The sequence below is a fragment of the Eupeodes corollae genome, chromosome 2 (genome assembly GCF_945859685.1).
Source record: "Eupeodes corollae chromosome 2, idEupCoro1.1, whole genome shotgun sequence".
Classification (NCBI taxonomy): domain Eukaryota; kingdom Metazoa; phylum Arthropoda; class Insecta; order Diptera; family Syrphidae; genus Eupeodes; species Eupeodes corollae.
This window is the reverse complement of record NC_079148.1, coordinates 87,184,780-87,199,717: the sequence shown is the minus strand read 5'-3', so window position 1 is coordinate 87,199,717 and position 14,938 is coordinate 87,184,780. Positions and strand designations below refer to the sequence as shown.

Here is a 14,938-nt window from a genome sequence, read left to right as displayed (position 1 = left end):
CACAAGGACGAGCGCCAAATTAAATTCAGCTTAGAACCATAAATACTCCATTTAAATGGAGTCTTTTTGCTTAGAACAAACAAGAGAGAAAAAAAATTATCGCACGCACACAAGCAAAACCTCACACACCAATAACTCGATTCCCCGATTCAGGTTTACAAACAAATTTTCGATTCGATTCACCTCTTTCAGTGGGATCGGATCGAGTAATCCTATTTCGATCCGATCCAGGTCTATACGGCGCTAAGTCCTGATTCAATTCGGATTCAATTCTCCTTGTAAACGCGGTAAATGTACATACGTATATTTTTTACAATTTTCATTTTTGAAAATGAGCGCTCTCCAGTGCAATTTGTTACCATCAAAACCAAATACATTCTCAAAGCAATTTCCAGGTTTGAGAATGTAGCTCTGAAACTTCGATTTTCGACAATTTGGTAGTAAAATTGTTCCGGAGATTGATCTATTCCATAGACATTTTCCTTTTTGTAAGGGTCAAACAAAGACACAAACTGAAGCAACTCATTACCAAGACTAGGTTGTAAATCATCCGGTTACACTTTCACCAAAGCCTTTGCTGCAGCGTGCAAATTTTCGGCATCCATCTTCTCGATGAATCCAAATCTCGAACGTACAGCTTCATAACATGCAATCTTTCAGTAACAGAAACGGATAGCTGGTCAATCACTGGGACGAAGGCGGATACTTTGTATTTTTCCTTGGGTGTCAGATTTGCGTCTTGTGCTTTCCCGTAATCGAGCGGATTCAACCTCACATTTCTCGTTCTGGTGCGGGTGCGTGATTGTACATATTATTCTTCAGTATGGGATATTTGTTTGGCTGCTTCCTCGAGACCACTCATCTTCTGTAGAAGGTGCGTTGCTTTATTCCTCACGATGTCTCTTTGCGCTTTATTGGAAGATATGCCGGTTAGAGCTTCTAAGGTTTCCGAATAGCCGTTGACTAAGGCTTTCGTAGCTTTAGCTCGACGAGACCAACGAGTATCGCTGAGCTTTTTCAAGACTAAAAACTGGCCGCTTTTTTTTCCGATAATTTCTCAATCAGAATTCGGTGCCGCTCTGTACTGGCTGTGAAAAATGTGTATAAATTCTGCACGAAATCAAAGAACTGAACAGCCGATGAGACAAGAGTCACAGCAAAAAAAAAATATCAAGGGAAAAATGTTTACTAGTTGGAATTTGAAACAAAATTTTTCGAAGTCTCTATTGTGGGGCCCCCGTTTGTGGAGGCCCCTCCACAATCCGGCCCGGGTTGTAAATATTTAAAAGCTTACCCATTGAAAATCAAGCCATTTATGTTGGAAATATAGAAACACACATAACTTATTCTGTTTTTCATTAAATGTATTATATATCTTCAATTTTTTTTTTTCATATTTTTGTTGTTATGTATAATTATTTTATAATTGTATATATTTTTTATTACATAATAACTGACATATTAATATGAAACGCATTCATACATAAATACACATTTCTTAAACTACATAATTATGTCTTGAAAAAAGTTTTGAATAAAATTAATTTTCTTTCTATAATACAAAAAAAATGTGTAAAAATTATGTAGAAAAAGACAAAATATTATTATAGATAAAAATGAAACTATAAAAATAAATCACAATAAGAGCTGAATAATTAATACAAAATTATTATTAATTTTCGATTTTACAAAACGCTGCGTTAACAACTCAACTTAAAAACAAATAAAATAGAAACTATACATATTTGCAATATTCCTTTGAATGTAATCCTAATAAATGTTTTCATTTGTAATTTAATTTATAGAATTTTATTTACATTGTGAGATTATAATTTTTTTTTTTAATAAAGTTTAGTTTTCAAATTACTTTTATTTTCTCTTTTTGACTTTCACTTACTTATTTGAAAAGATTGAGAGTCTTTTTTTTTAAATTGTTTTGAGTAAGGTAAAGGCTGAAAAATTGGGACGTGAAATACAAACGATCAGGGAAAAATGGTCAGGTTAGGAATCAGGAAATGGTATTTCTTAAATAAAAAATGAAAAATTATAACTGCGCATATAGCTGAATGTAAATTGCAAATTTATTCAAATGAAGAAGATTTTATTTAAATTATTTTTATTGTGTCGATGAATACTACCTTAAACTCAAATTGAAAGTTAAAAACTTAAATTATTTTTGTTTTCAGAATGTTATAGTTTTGAAGGAAACTAAGAATAACCGGTAACTTTAAGCTAGGATCCTAACCAACTTAATACCAATTTAAACGTGGTAATAAGTGGATTTCAAGACCTCAAATAAAACTTTATTAACTATGTATTTATTTTAATTTTAATTATATGTAACCCTTCTCCTGTAAAAGAGAATGAGAAAAAAATCGTTGCGCTTTTCACTGTTTATGTGCTGATAATTTTTACTTGGTCTTGAAGTCTTTTAAAGGTTCTATATCATTCGATGTGTTATTTTTAATTTAAAATTTAAACAATACCATGAACAAAATCCTCTCTGTACAGTTTTTTTTTTTTAAATTATCAATTTTAATTTTTTATGCGAGTCTGTATTTCCTAACAAAATTACTTAAAACAACTAAATACCTATTAATCTCATTTTAAAGTGACCAGGTTTAACGCGAATCCATTTAGTAGTCAATCTCGAAATCAAGTCGACCATCTGATTGGTCAGCACGAAATCAAACAAATAAAGAGAACTTTGAGTTATGCGATTGACAGCTGGCCAATAAGAGATTTTCAGCTATTCAAATGACTTAATATCTAACATGCGTGTATCCTGGTCAATGCAATACCCGGCTTTATTGGCTTTTTAAAAATTAGTCGGCCTTCATCTGGAGTCCTGCTCCCTAATAGTTATATTCTGTTCTTGTTTGACAAGTATTTGCTGCTGGGGATGAGACGCAGACAACTGGCGCTCTTCGTTATGTTGCTGATGTGGTTGTTGAGATTCATGTTGCTGTGATTCATGCAACTGTCCTTCATGCGGCTGCGTTTCATGTCGCTGCTGCACGTTGGCTTGGTGGTGCTCATCGCTTTGTGGTTGATGTTGGTGCTGATGCTGATGTTGATGTTGGTGCTGATGTTGATGCTGATGTTGATGTTGCAGCTGTAACTGCAACTGCATATGTTGGTGATGCATTTGTTGTGGTTCAGCAGGTTTTCTGGGGCCGTCAAAAAGTAATCGTGATATTGAAAATGATGAAATCGGGGAGTTATGCGTACTTCCGGCGGAATATGAGGTGTTGGTGTCATCAGAAGTAGGTGTCTCACGATCGCTTTCATCGCTTTTAAGAATGTCAGCAGCTTCCAGAGACTTTTTATGCATACCTAGAAGCCATGGAGCTACTGATTCGTCATCTTTAGCCGACTTTAATATTGTGTCAGGTAATGGGAGAGAGTGGCGTACCATTGCACCATAGAGACCATATTCGGCCATTTTTGTACTGTGTCCCCAACATTTCTCAGTTTTACGCCATTTTGCTCTACGATTCTGAAACCAGACCTGAAATAATAGAAAGGAATGTGTTATATTTTTAAATGAAAATCTTTGTTTTTCGTTTGACTTATAAAAAATAGGAAAATGTACTCAGTAAAATATTTCAAAATTTTGTTATGTGTATTTGACTATTAATAAATTCTATGACTTTTGTTTTGAATATATATGTATGTAGATATTGCTGTAATTTCCAACCTATAGTATATCTACTTACAAATATGTTTTATAATGCCTATTATAATTTAAGCCCTCTAAATCTAAGTGGTTAACGAGGTACTCATAATTCAAGCTTTCATAAATCGTATAAATCGCAAGACTGCAATGCTTCATAATGTCAATAAATAAGTACGAAATACACTTTACTCAAAGTTATAATATGTATACACACACTCGAAACAAAGCGTTAAGAACCTGATCAAAGACAGTCCTTACAGCTCAGCGATCAGTGTTCATTTTTAATTGAAAGAATGCCTTTTGTTTAATGTAGCTGCACAGGCAGGAATGAAAAACCCTTTCTTTTTGAATCACATTTTACCAACATCAATCAAATGTATCTTCAAACCGCAGCATTTACAGGAAACTCACCAAAAAATGTCCCATTAGTAGCTTAAAATTTCTTTTTAAAAATTCAACAATTCGCAATAGCTCTAAGCACTTGTTACTACCACGAAGTCCTCTAATAATAACCGCATTGCCATCAAAGTGGGTTTTAATTATAAAAAATCAAGCCATACTGTTAAGTGTGTGCGGTCTTAATGCATTTTCACCATATATCCGTATACATTTTGAGGGTTCCTCTATAAAGTCTCAAGTTTTGCAATGTAATTATTGCATTATTTGCCATTAGTCCTTTTTTGCACTAATATTCCTAATGAGATTTCAATAATAAAAAAAAATAATAAAGCTCGAGAGCAAATGCAGTATAATTGAATAACAAGTCTGAGGTGCGGCACCTTCAAATGTAACATTATATTATTACTAGACACACGTGACGTACGGTTGCATTATTTTATGTGGTATGGAAGGAAGCAAATTATAGAATGAAAATCCACCTTGATTTACCTTAAAGTCATTATTATATTCTTGTGGTTTGCTGAACGAGTTCTATGATTGGTTAAAATAAATAAGTATCCTTTTGAACATTTCAAGTATGAGGGACTTCCATCTTGCTTTTTTGTGTATATATATACATATTTTTTTTCAATCAAAGGATTGCGAACATTTTTTTGAAGAATTTAACATACCCCCAAGGCCAAGTGCTCCCATACGATCATACGAACCATAGAATTAAACATACTTAAAACAAATTTTTTGGCTTTGCCTATTCTGAGCTCAATTCTTCACTGTACCTATAGTGTGATATGTTTATCTGTATACTATAGTTATTATAAAAGCAATATATCTGTGAAATTTGATCCTTCGGGTATGCAAATACACGTACACATGAGGATGACCATTCTTTTGGAAAACAAAAGATTTTATACCAAACAAACACCAGAGGTGTGAAAAGTCCACTTTGGTTTATAAATATTTGCATAAAAGAAACAAAAAGGACGAAGACATAATTATGAAAAGGAATGCTTTTATGAAATAACCTGCGGTTGTTTGTTTTTTTTTTTTGAAATTTTTAATTTCAATTTACGTTCTCTAATTGCCTTTAACAGAGCCCAACACATTGCATCATATGCACACCATTAAAGGGTCATTTTTTCCCAAAGAAGAACACCGCATCCACTTGTCAAAAAGTTTACATCATACCGACAACAGCAAAGGCGAGAACAAATTTCCCACCACGAATACAAGGTTAGAACCCGACCGACTGTATAGCAATTCTCCAAGGATCATAAATATAATAAAATGAGTGTTTGGGAAAATAATCGTTAAACTACTTGTTCGTATGTCAAATTAAATCAGGATGAGTAAACAGAGTGTTTCAATTTCAATTTCAATTGCTGGTGATGATGCTATGGTGGATTAAATTCTTAAGGGATTTGTATAGAGATAAAATCTTGCACCCTTGTTTCTTCCACTCAAACAAACCGCACCCTTGTGTTTGTATCTTTTTTTTAGAATGTAAGTTTAGCACATTCGAATCTATGCATACGTACAGATTTATTATTTATATTTCATCGTTCATAGTTAAACTTCATCACCCCATCGTGTTGCTAAATTCAAAAATAGTGCGTTGCGGCATTAGAACCAATAACTTTTGGAACTCTAAACACGATCTTATATGCGTTTAAGTTGCCGAAAAATGGAAATTTATTTATTTTAATGCATAATAAATATTAATTTTTTGTAGACGCTTGGCGCACCACGACGGCCGGTGGCAAGGAAAATAGCCCGTGGACTGGATTACACCAGTCTTAGCTGTTAACATCCGTAGAAAGGCATGCAATTGATATAATTCACTTCTCTAATTTATAGTGTGGCGAAATACTATAATGATGTTGCGCAACAGTGCTTCCTTTGGCGTGTTAGCAGTTGAATCACTGTTTTTATAAAGAATTGGTTTGCCAATTGAGATGTCTTCAATGGAAAGTCATCTTCATGATGAATTTAAAGACGCAAGAATGATTTATGTCATAGTAATAATCATATAAATAAATAATTGTTAAGTTTAGCAGGGATTCCGAATAATGCAAACTCTGGATTAACACCGTTTCGTAAGGGTATGAAACCGGTTTCATTGAGCTTAGAAGAAAGCTTCAAGATTCGTGTGGTATCACAATGTTCCATTAAACTGGCCCAAGTGTGTCCAATTTCAACACGGATAGCTACTTTAACCTATCCTAACCTAATCATACTGACGTTAGTATAAGGTGCAAGTTATAGCTTTCATTGGTTTGTGAAATAAATTTTTCAAATTTTAGACAAGTCATACCAATCATTGAAATTCCGTCCTTTTTTGACAAAAATCTGTATCTAGAATTGTATGGAATTGAAACACAAATCAGTAAAACCATTCACTAAATTTGTTGTTTGATAGAATGAGCTGTAGTATCCGTGGCGTGTTGGTTAGTGCGTAGGCCTTTCATGCCAGAGGTCTTGGGTGCAATCCCTGCCTGTGCCATCTAAAGTTTTTGTCACGGGTACTAAATCCTAAAAGAGTAGTCCTTGTCATAAAAAGTGATTTCTCAAATTAACCATTCCGATTCGATTTAAAATGTAGGTCCCCTCCATCCCTGAAAACAAAACTTGCACACAGGAATTATTAAGAGTCGTAAGTCACTAGACTCTAGTTCCCAATACACTGTTGCACCGGTAATTTATTCTATTTTAAGCAAAAAACTGTTTTGCAATTCCAAATCGATCAGTTCATAAAATACAAGTTTTCATAGTTAAAACACAATTTTATATTTAGTATATATTGCTAAGGACAGTTTTTGAATGATCTATGTCACCTTTAAAAGCTTTATCGATTTAAGGAGAAGTATGCCGTTAGTTATAGGCAAAACGAATTAGTTATTTCACGAAACTTTAATCATGTTACTATATACTTAAGTATGAAATCATTTCGGACGTACTGTAAAGTACAGAGATTCTTTTTTTAGTCGTACTTCACGAATGTATAATGCTTTATCAGACTCAACACTGTATTTAATCACTATAAGGGTACTCATAACCAGTGTTACCAGCTAGAAATCGGGAATCTATTGAGATCTGACTTGTTGCCTTGAAACAGTCAAATATCATAAAAACATTTTAACAAGCAAATAACGTATTTTATTCTGTTTTATAACAAAAACTATAGTAGAAAAATTAATAAAAAATAAATTATTTTTTATAATTCACAGTGTTTAATATACTCATGTTACTAAATTTCTTTTCAGGTAATTAAAATATACAAATAAACTTATTCCGAATCGGAACTCGAGGAATTGTTTGGGTTATTGACAAACAGCCCTGCCAACATTCTAATAGAAAATGGATTCTATATGCAATGCCAATTGAAATAAGCTTGTCAAAGAGATTGTGATGGGTGTGTTCGTTGATTGCAGTTAGAAATAATAACAACTCGGTTACACTTGGTTCACTATGAGCAAATAATAATTAAGGAAAGTGTTTAAAATTTTTGACTTGATTCCAGTCAAAAATAAATGTTTACTGGAAATGTATTTTATTTCTCGGTAACGAAGAAAAAATAAAGTCAAGTCTGACTGCAAACAAGTCAAAATGGCAGCAGTGTTCATAACCCCTTGAGTGCGCACTAGTAATCTATGAATTTAAATAGCTTTATTTTTGATCATGTACCTACTAAAATATTTTGGCTTTTAGACTAACACAACTCTTTTTAAACAATCTTAAAAGGTAAATCAATTTAAATCAATATGTGTTTTTGTGTTGGAATAATTTAAGTTTGTTTTGTTATAATTGTATTAAGTTCGTTAATGTAATTATTTTATTTCTTGAAATACGAGACATAAATTAGAAATACCAATCTCGTTTCATGACTCAAATATTTAAAATGTCTATTGTACATATTTGTATAACTCTCTTCTAGAAATCCAGGTATATTTGTGGAAGAAATCTCATTTAATTCCGAATCTGTAAACGGCACCATCGCCAATTGTTTGAGGGTTAGTTGAATGTTTAAAGGGTTTTCCCTTTGCCAATAAAAATGTTTTACTACGATATCATATGTATCTTTAAAACACTCGTGCCCGATTTTATAAACAAACACTAAAAGCACTTTTATCTAAAAGCTTTTTAAATTTTATCAGGCCTTTAAATTTTGTCAGTTTCACCAATCTTATGGAATGGGAAATTTCAGGGATATTTTTGTTAAAATAGAGTTCTCCTGACAACCGTGTAAAGATAAAACCCCTTTTTTCTTTCTATTAAGCGAATTGCGTGAGAAAAAATGAGAAAGCATTATATGTTGAAATAAATGACAAGAATCTTAAAATACAACAGAGTAAACTACTTCAAAATCAAAAACAACCGGTTGAGTAATCGTGTGTTTACCTATTTATTCTGTATCTCCAAATATTGAAAATACAAATTTTTACAAAACATCAGCTGTTAAGCAGTATTCCCATGAGCGCGACCAACGAACGACGAATGAAATACAAAATGTAAGTTTATATACGTTTGAAGACATATTTCCACACAAATTCTTAACAAAATGATAGCAATATAGTTTATATTTGATTTATGATACATACTTTTACTTTTCAATATCATTTATTAATAAATAATAATAAGAGAACAAATTTATTCGCCTAAAAAAAACTGTATTTGATACGAACTGTCAAAACTTTATTGGCGTTCCACATTATCCACACTCGCAACGAATAAAATAATCGAGCGTAGGTACTTAACCTATACAAATCATTCTTGTTTTGGATTTGGTGGTGAATGGTGTTCGGCCGGCTGTGGCTCCTTGAAGAAATATTCGCGACTCTCACGTGAATTAAATGTCAAAATCAACGAATATTCGTTCATTCGGTTGTCGTGCTCATGTGAATAGTGCTTTAATCTGTCATATTCATTTTTTAATGACAATTTTAAAATTTAATGAGTCAAAAAAGGACATTTAGTTTTAAGAGGCTTTTAAAAGCTTGTTTACTTTAAAAACTCTTAGTGAAACCAAAATATCCCATTTTACAGTTTAAAATACCGTTAAATGTATAAAAGTTGTGTATGAAATTGGGCATAGTTGTTTTAAAATTAACATTTTGGTTGTATGAATATTTGTTAAAATTGATGCCAATAATAATCATTGTCAAAAATAATCATTGCTCATAACCCCTCCTTTCGCAAAATGTTAAAGCTGCAGTGCTGAGCATAAAGTCAAATTAACAACACCAAACATTGGTGCTTTTAGGAAATCTTTTAAGCTCTATTTTGTAAATCGAAAAAATATACGCTTTCATTTTTTACAATTTAACTAAATGGAATATATTTCTTACTTAGGACAATAAACAACGGTACACGGTATATAGAAGGTAAAGCAAAATCATAAAAATAGAAAAAAAAAAATATAAATAATAGCTACAGGGCATTTAAGATTGACAATTGCATTTTCATTTAACTTTCTTTTGTGTAAATTTTTAATATTTTAACTATTTTATTTAATGTGCTTTATTTAGCTTTTATACAACAACAACAAGGCAAGTCATTTACGAATTATAATTATATGATTATTTTTGTGAAATTAAATTTAATTAAATAAAGAATGAAAGAAATGAAGGAGGTACAAAAAACCACATTAAATGAGAACAGGAAACAAAACCCGGATTTTATGACTGACACTTTGACTTTCTTTGCTGATGCCGTGCAAATGTTCCTTTCCTATCATCAAGCAAGAGTAAAAGAGATGCAAAAATATAATTTTCGTGCTCATTATGCATGAAATAGGATAATCGTTTAATTATTTTTCTTCTTTTATTTATGTGTTTTGCTTTCAAGTGGATGGCAATATGGTTAAGAGCAAGAATGGAGTAGAAGAAATTGATGCATTTGCTTGATGGTTATAAAAGTGGTTATGAAATGGGGATGGTTTTGACAAACAAAAAATTTATATTATTGGGTAGTTTAATGCCAAAACTGCTTTCTTAGGTTTCCTGATGGAGACCTTTCTTATAACTTGCGTGAAATACATGTATGTATGAACATATTTAATGTATATCTACGCATAAACGTGGTGAGATCGTCCTCAAATGTTTAAAAATTTCTATCAAAATAAGAGTTCTTGATATTTGTTTCGGTGTGCCAATGGGCCTGCTAAATTACGAATTACCATTGCGGAAGGGTTTTGTAATAGTTGAATCAATTATGAACCTCCTTTTAAGAACAAATAGGAAAATAGATATACTTATCTTATATAAAGTTTAAAAGACAATGGTGCTGTCATTAACTCATGCATATCCTTTTTTTGTATAAATTAGCTTAGAGTATGGTTTTTGAATATCTATTTAAATTTTTTAAAGAGCAATGTTTATAGCTACTTTTCTTACTGAGTTAAAGTAAAAAACAAGTTTCAATCTTTTTATCATAAAAGACTTGTGGCAGCCATTTCTGTTTCTCACCTGACAATGGCGGCTTGAACAAAATAAGTACACACAGATTGAGATGGTGCAAAAAGTTCAGTCAAAGAGAACGGACATAAAAAGTTTTGCAACCATCAGCTCTGTTGTGTTGTTTGAGTATAGAAGAGAAGCGCGTTCTGTGTAAATGAAAGGACCTCTTCAATTATATTACCAGTCGCTGTCGGTCGTGTACTGTACTGGTACTCACGCACGTTGTGAAACGTAACCATACAGGGACTATAAGATTAAATGTGTACATGTGTGATTTAAGATAGCGAATTGGTTGGCTTCCATTCCTCATTAAGGGGAAAGACAAGTACTACTGCAGTGTGCAAGGTAACCTTTCTATACTGAGCAGGGTCTGTGCTATACAAGAGAAATACATATGAATAGCATTCGTGCAATCATTCATCTTAAAATGTGATGCAATATGGCTGGCATGGTCTCCATGTCCATCGTGTGCGTAATAAGCCAGCCATGCCTGCAAAAATGCAGGGTAAATCTTGGAAAAAGGGGACAAAAGCAGTGTTTTGCTTTGTTTTTGTTAAACAGATTAGTGCCATTGCCATATCCTGAAGTAAATATTTGTGGGTTAACGCCCATTAAAAATGTTTAAGTAGTTCTTTTGAAGTTTTTCAGCTAAATCTACGTTTTAGAAGGTAAAGAGCCATATAATATATTTCAAGCCCTTCAGTTAGTTTCTCCAAATGATGCACACAAAAATTGGAACATTTTTAAAGAGTTTGAAATTAGGGAAATAACATTCACCGATTGATAAGTTATTAGATTAATAATTTGTGCTACTTCTAATTTTGTCTGTTTTTGATTTTGTGTGTTTTTTACATGTTTTGATAATTAACAAGATCTCTCATATTGAATCTCGTATCACTTAATAACACTGGTGAATACTTTTTTTTTTAAAGAATCAAGATGTCCTGAATTTGATTCTTTAATTGTAAATTTTTCGTTACATAAGATTTGAAAATATGCCATTTTAAAAATGAAGATTTAATCACTTTATTATTTCACTCAGTTTTCGTAATATCTCATTAGTTATTAGATGATTTATGGGTCTTCATTTGAATCTATCTAAAGTTTTGAAAAACCCTGAATGCATTCTCTTTATGTGTTTGAAAAATTTGTTTAAAAGATAAATTTCAGTGCTGATTCCGAATCCAAACTCTGATTGCAGCTAAATGTGCTCAAACTCAGAAATACCCGATTTTCCGTTTAATTTTATATTTTTTTTTAAATATGTACATTCCAAAAACTTGATCTTAAGACTCCGGATTTGGATTAAGACCAAAAATTGGTTTTAAAGTATTTTGGGTTCTTCTGTTAGAGCGGTTTTTGGCATTACCTACATGTTTTATAGTTCTTAAAAAATTAATGAGGTTTGGGATGTATATTTGAAAAATCATCATGAATTTTATTGAAAGTAAAATGTCTGCATGAATTTACATGTCCTTAAAAATCCTTTCTAATCCTTTCCTTTCCATTTCTATGTATACAAAATTGTATGTGAAAAACCTGTAGTACCCTTGGCATGTTGGTTAGTGCGTTGGACTGTTAATTAAAAATGGTCTTCAACAGGGAGCTGTGAGTTCGCCGATTCTCTTCAGCATTTACACCAGTGATCTGATAGATAGTCTTACAAAGGCAATTGCGGACTGTTCCGCCACCCAATTTATTTTATTTATCTCAAAAACCTGACGTGATAAACTGATTTTGAATTTGCATTCGAACTTAAGCCAGAAAAGGATGATTTGATTGCCACCAACATTACCTCATTGACCAGTGTTATTTTTAAGTTTCTTGGATGAAGGTTCCACAGACGAATAAAGAATAATAAAAAATATAATATTAAATAAACTACTAGCTTTTTGTGTCTGAGAGTGAGAGTAACATTCTTTCCAGAACAATATGATCAAGGATAGTTTTATCAATTTCAAACCCACCGACACGCATGCAGCAAATTGTTTTATTTAAGGCGAAATCATGATTCGATAATTCAATGGCGATTAGTGTTTTGACGACCGTAACCTTCTAAGTGGTCCATAGACCATATCAACCGTCGAATTTATGTATGCCGTCTCAAGTAATAGTATATAAAATATTTTGTAGATAAGACTTAAATGTTATCTAAAATTGCATGCACATAATTACATGCACTTATCATGAAATATTTGAAATTATAATAAAAAACATATTTACCTGAATTCTATCTTCAGCTAGGCCTGTCTTCATTGACAGTAACTCTCTAGCGCTCACATCTGGATAATGTGCTTCTTTGAATGCCTTTTCAAGCTCTTCTAATTGATTGCTGGTGAATATTGTTCTACCATGTCGTCTTTTATTCTTTTTTTTGCCACTGCTACCACCAACCATAGCTCCTGGCCCAGAAACGCCATTACTACCATTATTGACATAGCCGCTGTCATGGTGATGATGCGGGTGATGAAGATGATGATGGTGGTGATGTCCGGCCGCAGCCACAGCGGCAGCATGGTGTGCTCCAACTAGGGCAGCCGCCGCAGCTGCCGGAGAATGGTCGACGGGCGAGACGCCTCCACCAGGGTGAAGTCTCAAAGAATTATTCGTTGTATTAGATGAAGTGCCATTATTGCAGTGTTCATCGTTGCTATTTAAACTATTGTGATAATCGTTACGGGATTGTTCTGTAAAAAAGATAAAATATTAAGGAACAATCAATTGACGAAAAGAGGAACAAAATATATGTACTTTCTATAATCCTTTCTACTCATCGTATCAAATATCAACTCGAGATTTAACACCTTTCTATCTAAGTATTTCTTGATAAATGCCATCAAAAGAAAGGAGAATCCTTTCCTTGTAATCTATGTCAAATCTTTCTATCTGTGTCCTTTAACGACGACGACGGCGGGACATGTGCTGCATTTTACATATATATCTAAATATATATGTACCATACATAATTTTGTGTGCATTGAAGGTATAGTTAACCCTTATTTGATGAATGGAAAATAGGATCAAATAAAAAAGTGGGTATGGTGTATTGTGACAACAAAATGAATTCACAATAGGTAAATCTTATATTATTTAGGCAAACTCATTTATGGTAAATTGAGCCTCGATTAATTTGAAGGCACAATATGAATTTATAGGTAAGGAAGGATAATTCCTGCATAGAAAGAAGTAAGTAGGCGTTCTGTTGCTTACATTTGTTCCTTTTGTTAAAGTGCGATTTGGGTTCTCTATTAGAAAGATTTGCAATCGTTCATCTCTTTGGAACGGTACAAACAATAAAATATGTCTACATTTGATTGTGTTATAATAAAATATTTAAAAAAGACTTAATTCCAAGGAAATTGACTTTTATCATGTCATTTTGTATGTATTGTAGTTATATTCTTGACAAAATTATGAGAGAAGATATGTAGAAGTACTACAGCAGAGCTCTTACCTAATTCATGTGCAATCATAATATTTCATAGTGTTTAAGGAAGTTACGAATAGGTAATTTTCATCAAAATTAATTATTATTTTTTGATGCATTAAAGATTTTAAAATATTATAATATGTACAGTGACGTGCAAATAATTAAATACGTCTTTTCATAATCATTTTGTTTTACCTGTCTTGCTTTCTTCTTTAATATTTTTTTAATTTTGTTTTTGCTGGAAATTCGTTTTCGTATCTATTTTATTAAATAGTACAAAAGAGTGATGGAGTTGTCTTCGAAACCATTTTTTAGTTGTCTTGTAGAAGTTTCCATACTATTCTCAAGGATTCTGTAATATTGAATCCTGTCAATATGACCCTCAAATTTTTTGATCAAGCCAACGCCACACCAAGACATTGCTCCCCAGATCATAATACTGCCACCACCATGCTTGACAATGGGGCGAGTGTACTTTGGATTATATTCTTTTGATCTCGGACGGGGAACACAAGCTTTTCGATCAGAATTAATCCTATACTGATTGTTATTTCATCCGAAAAAGCACATGTTTCCACTGATTGACCGTCCAGTGCATATTTTGTTTAGCAAAGGCCAAGCGGGCTTTTCTGTGACTTTCATTCAGTAATGGCTTCTTCCTTACTTTACGCGCCCAAAAGAGTTCAGCTTCGCGCAACCTTCTTTTGACAGTTTTTACAGATGGTCCACTATCTGCTTCACCAAACACTACCCAGCAGTTGCTAAAGGGTTTTTTTGCTTTCACGAACAATTAGTGCATCTTCTTTATGAGAGGTTGACTTTGGTCTCGGTTTTCGGGGTATTTTTTCTATTGTTATTTTGTTGAATATTGAACAGCATTAAATACCATCTTCTTTGAACATTTTAAAATGTTAGAAATCTCCCTATAAGATTTTCCTTCTTTATGGTGGCTCAAAATTTCACGTCGAGTCTTTACGT

The 14,938-nt window shown here is 32.6% G+C and overlaps 1 protein-coding gene across 1 annotated transcript in view; it reads right to left on the bottom strand.

The window, feature by feature from the left end:
- Nucleotides 1–1,652: 1,652 nt before the first annotated feature.
- LOC129948295 (homeobox protein aristaless) overlaps nt 1,653–14,938 on the bottom strand; it is a 37,404-nt gene continuing 24,118 nt past the window's right edge. The window contains exons 2-3 of the mRNA XM_056059248.1: nt 12,754–13,217; nt 1,653–3,511 (exon numbers count right to left, since the gene is read on the bottom strand). Of these exons, the coding sequence (XP_055915223.1) occupies nt 2,837–3,511; nt 12,754–13,217 (1,139 nt within the window). The 3' untranslated portion in view covers nt 1,653–2,836. The remainder of the gene's footprint in view (nt 3,512–12,753; nt 13,218–14,938) is intronic.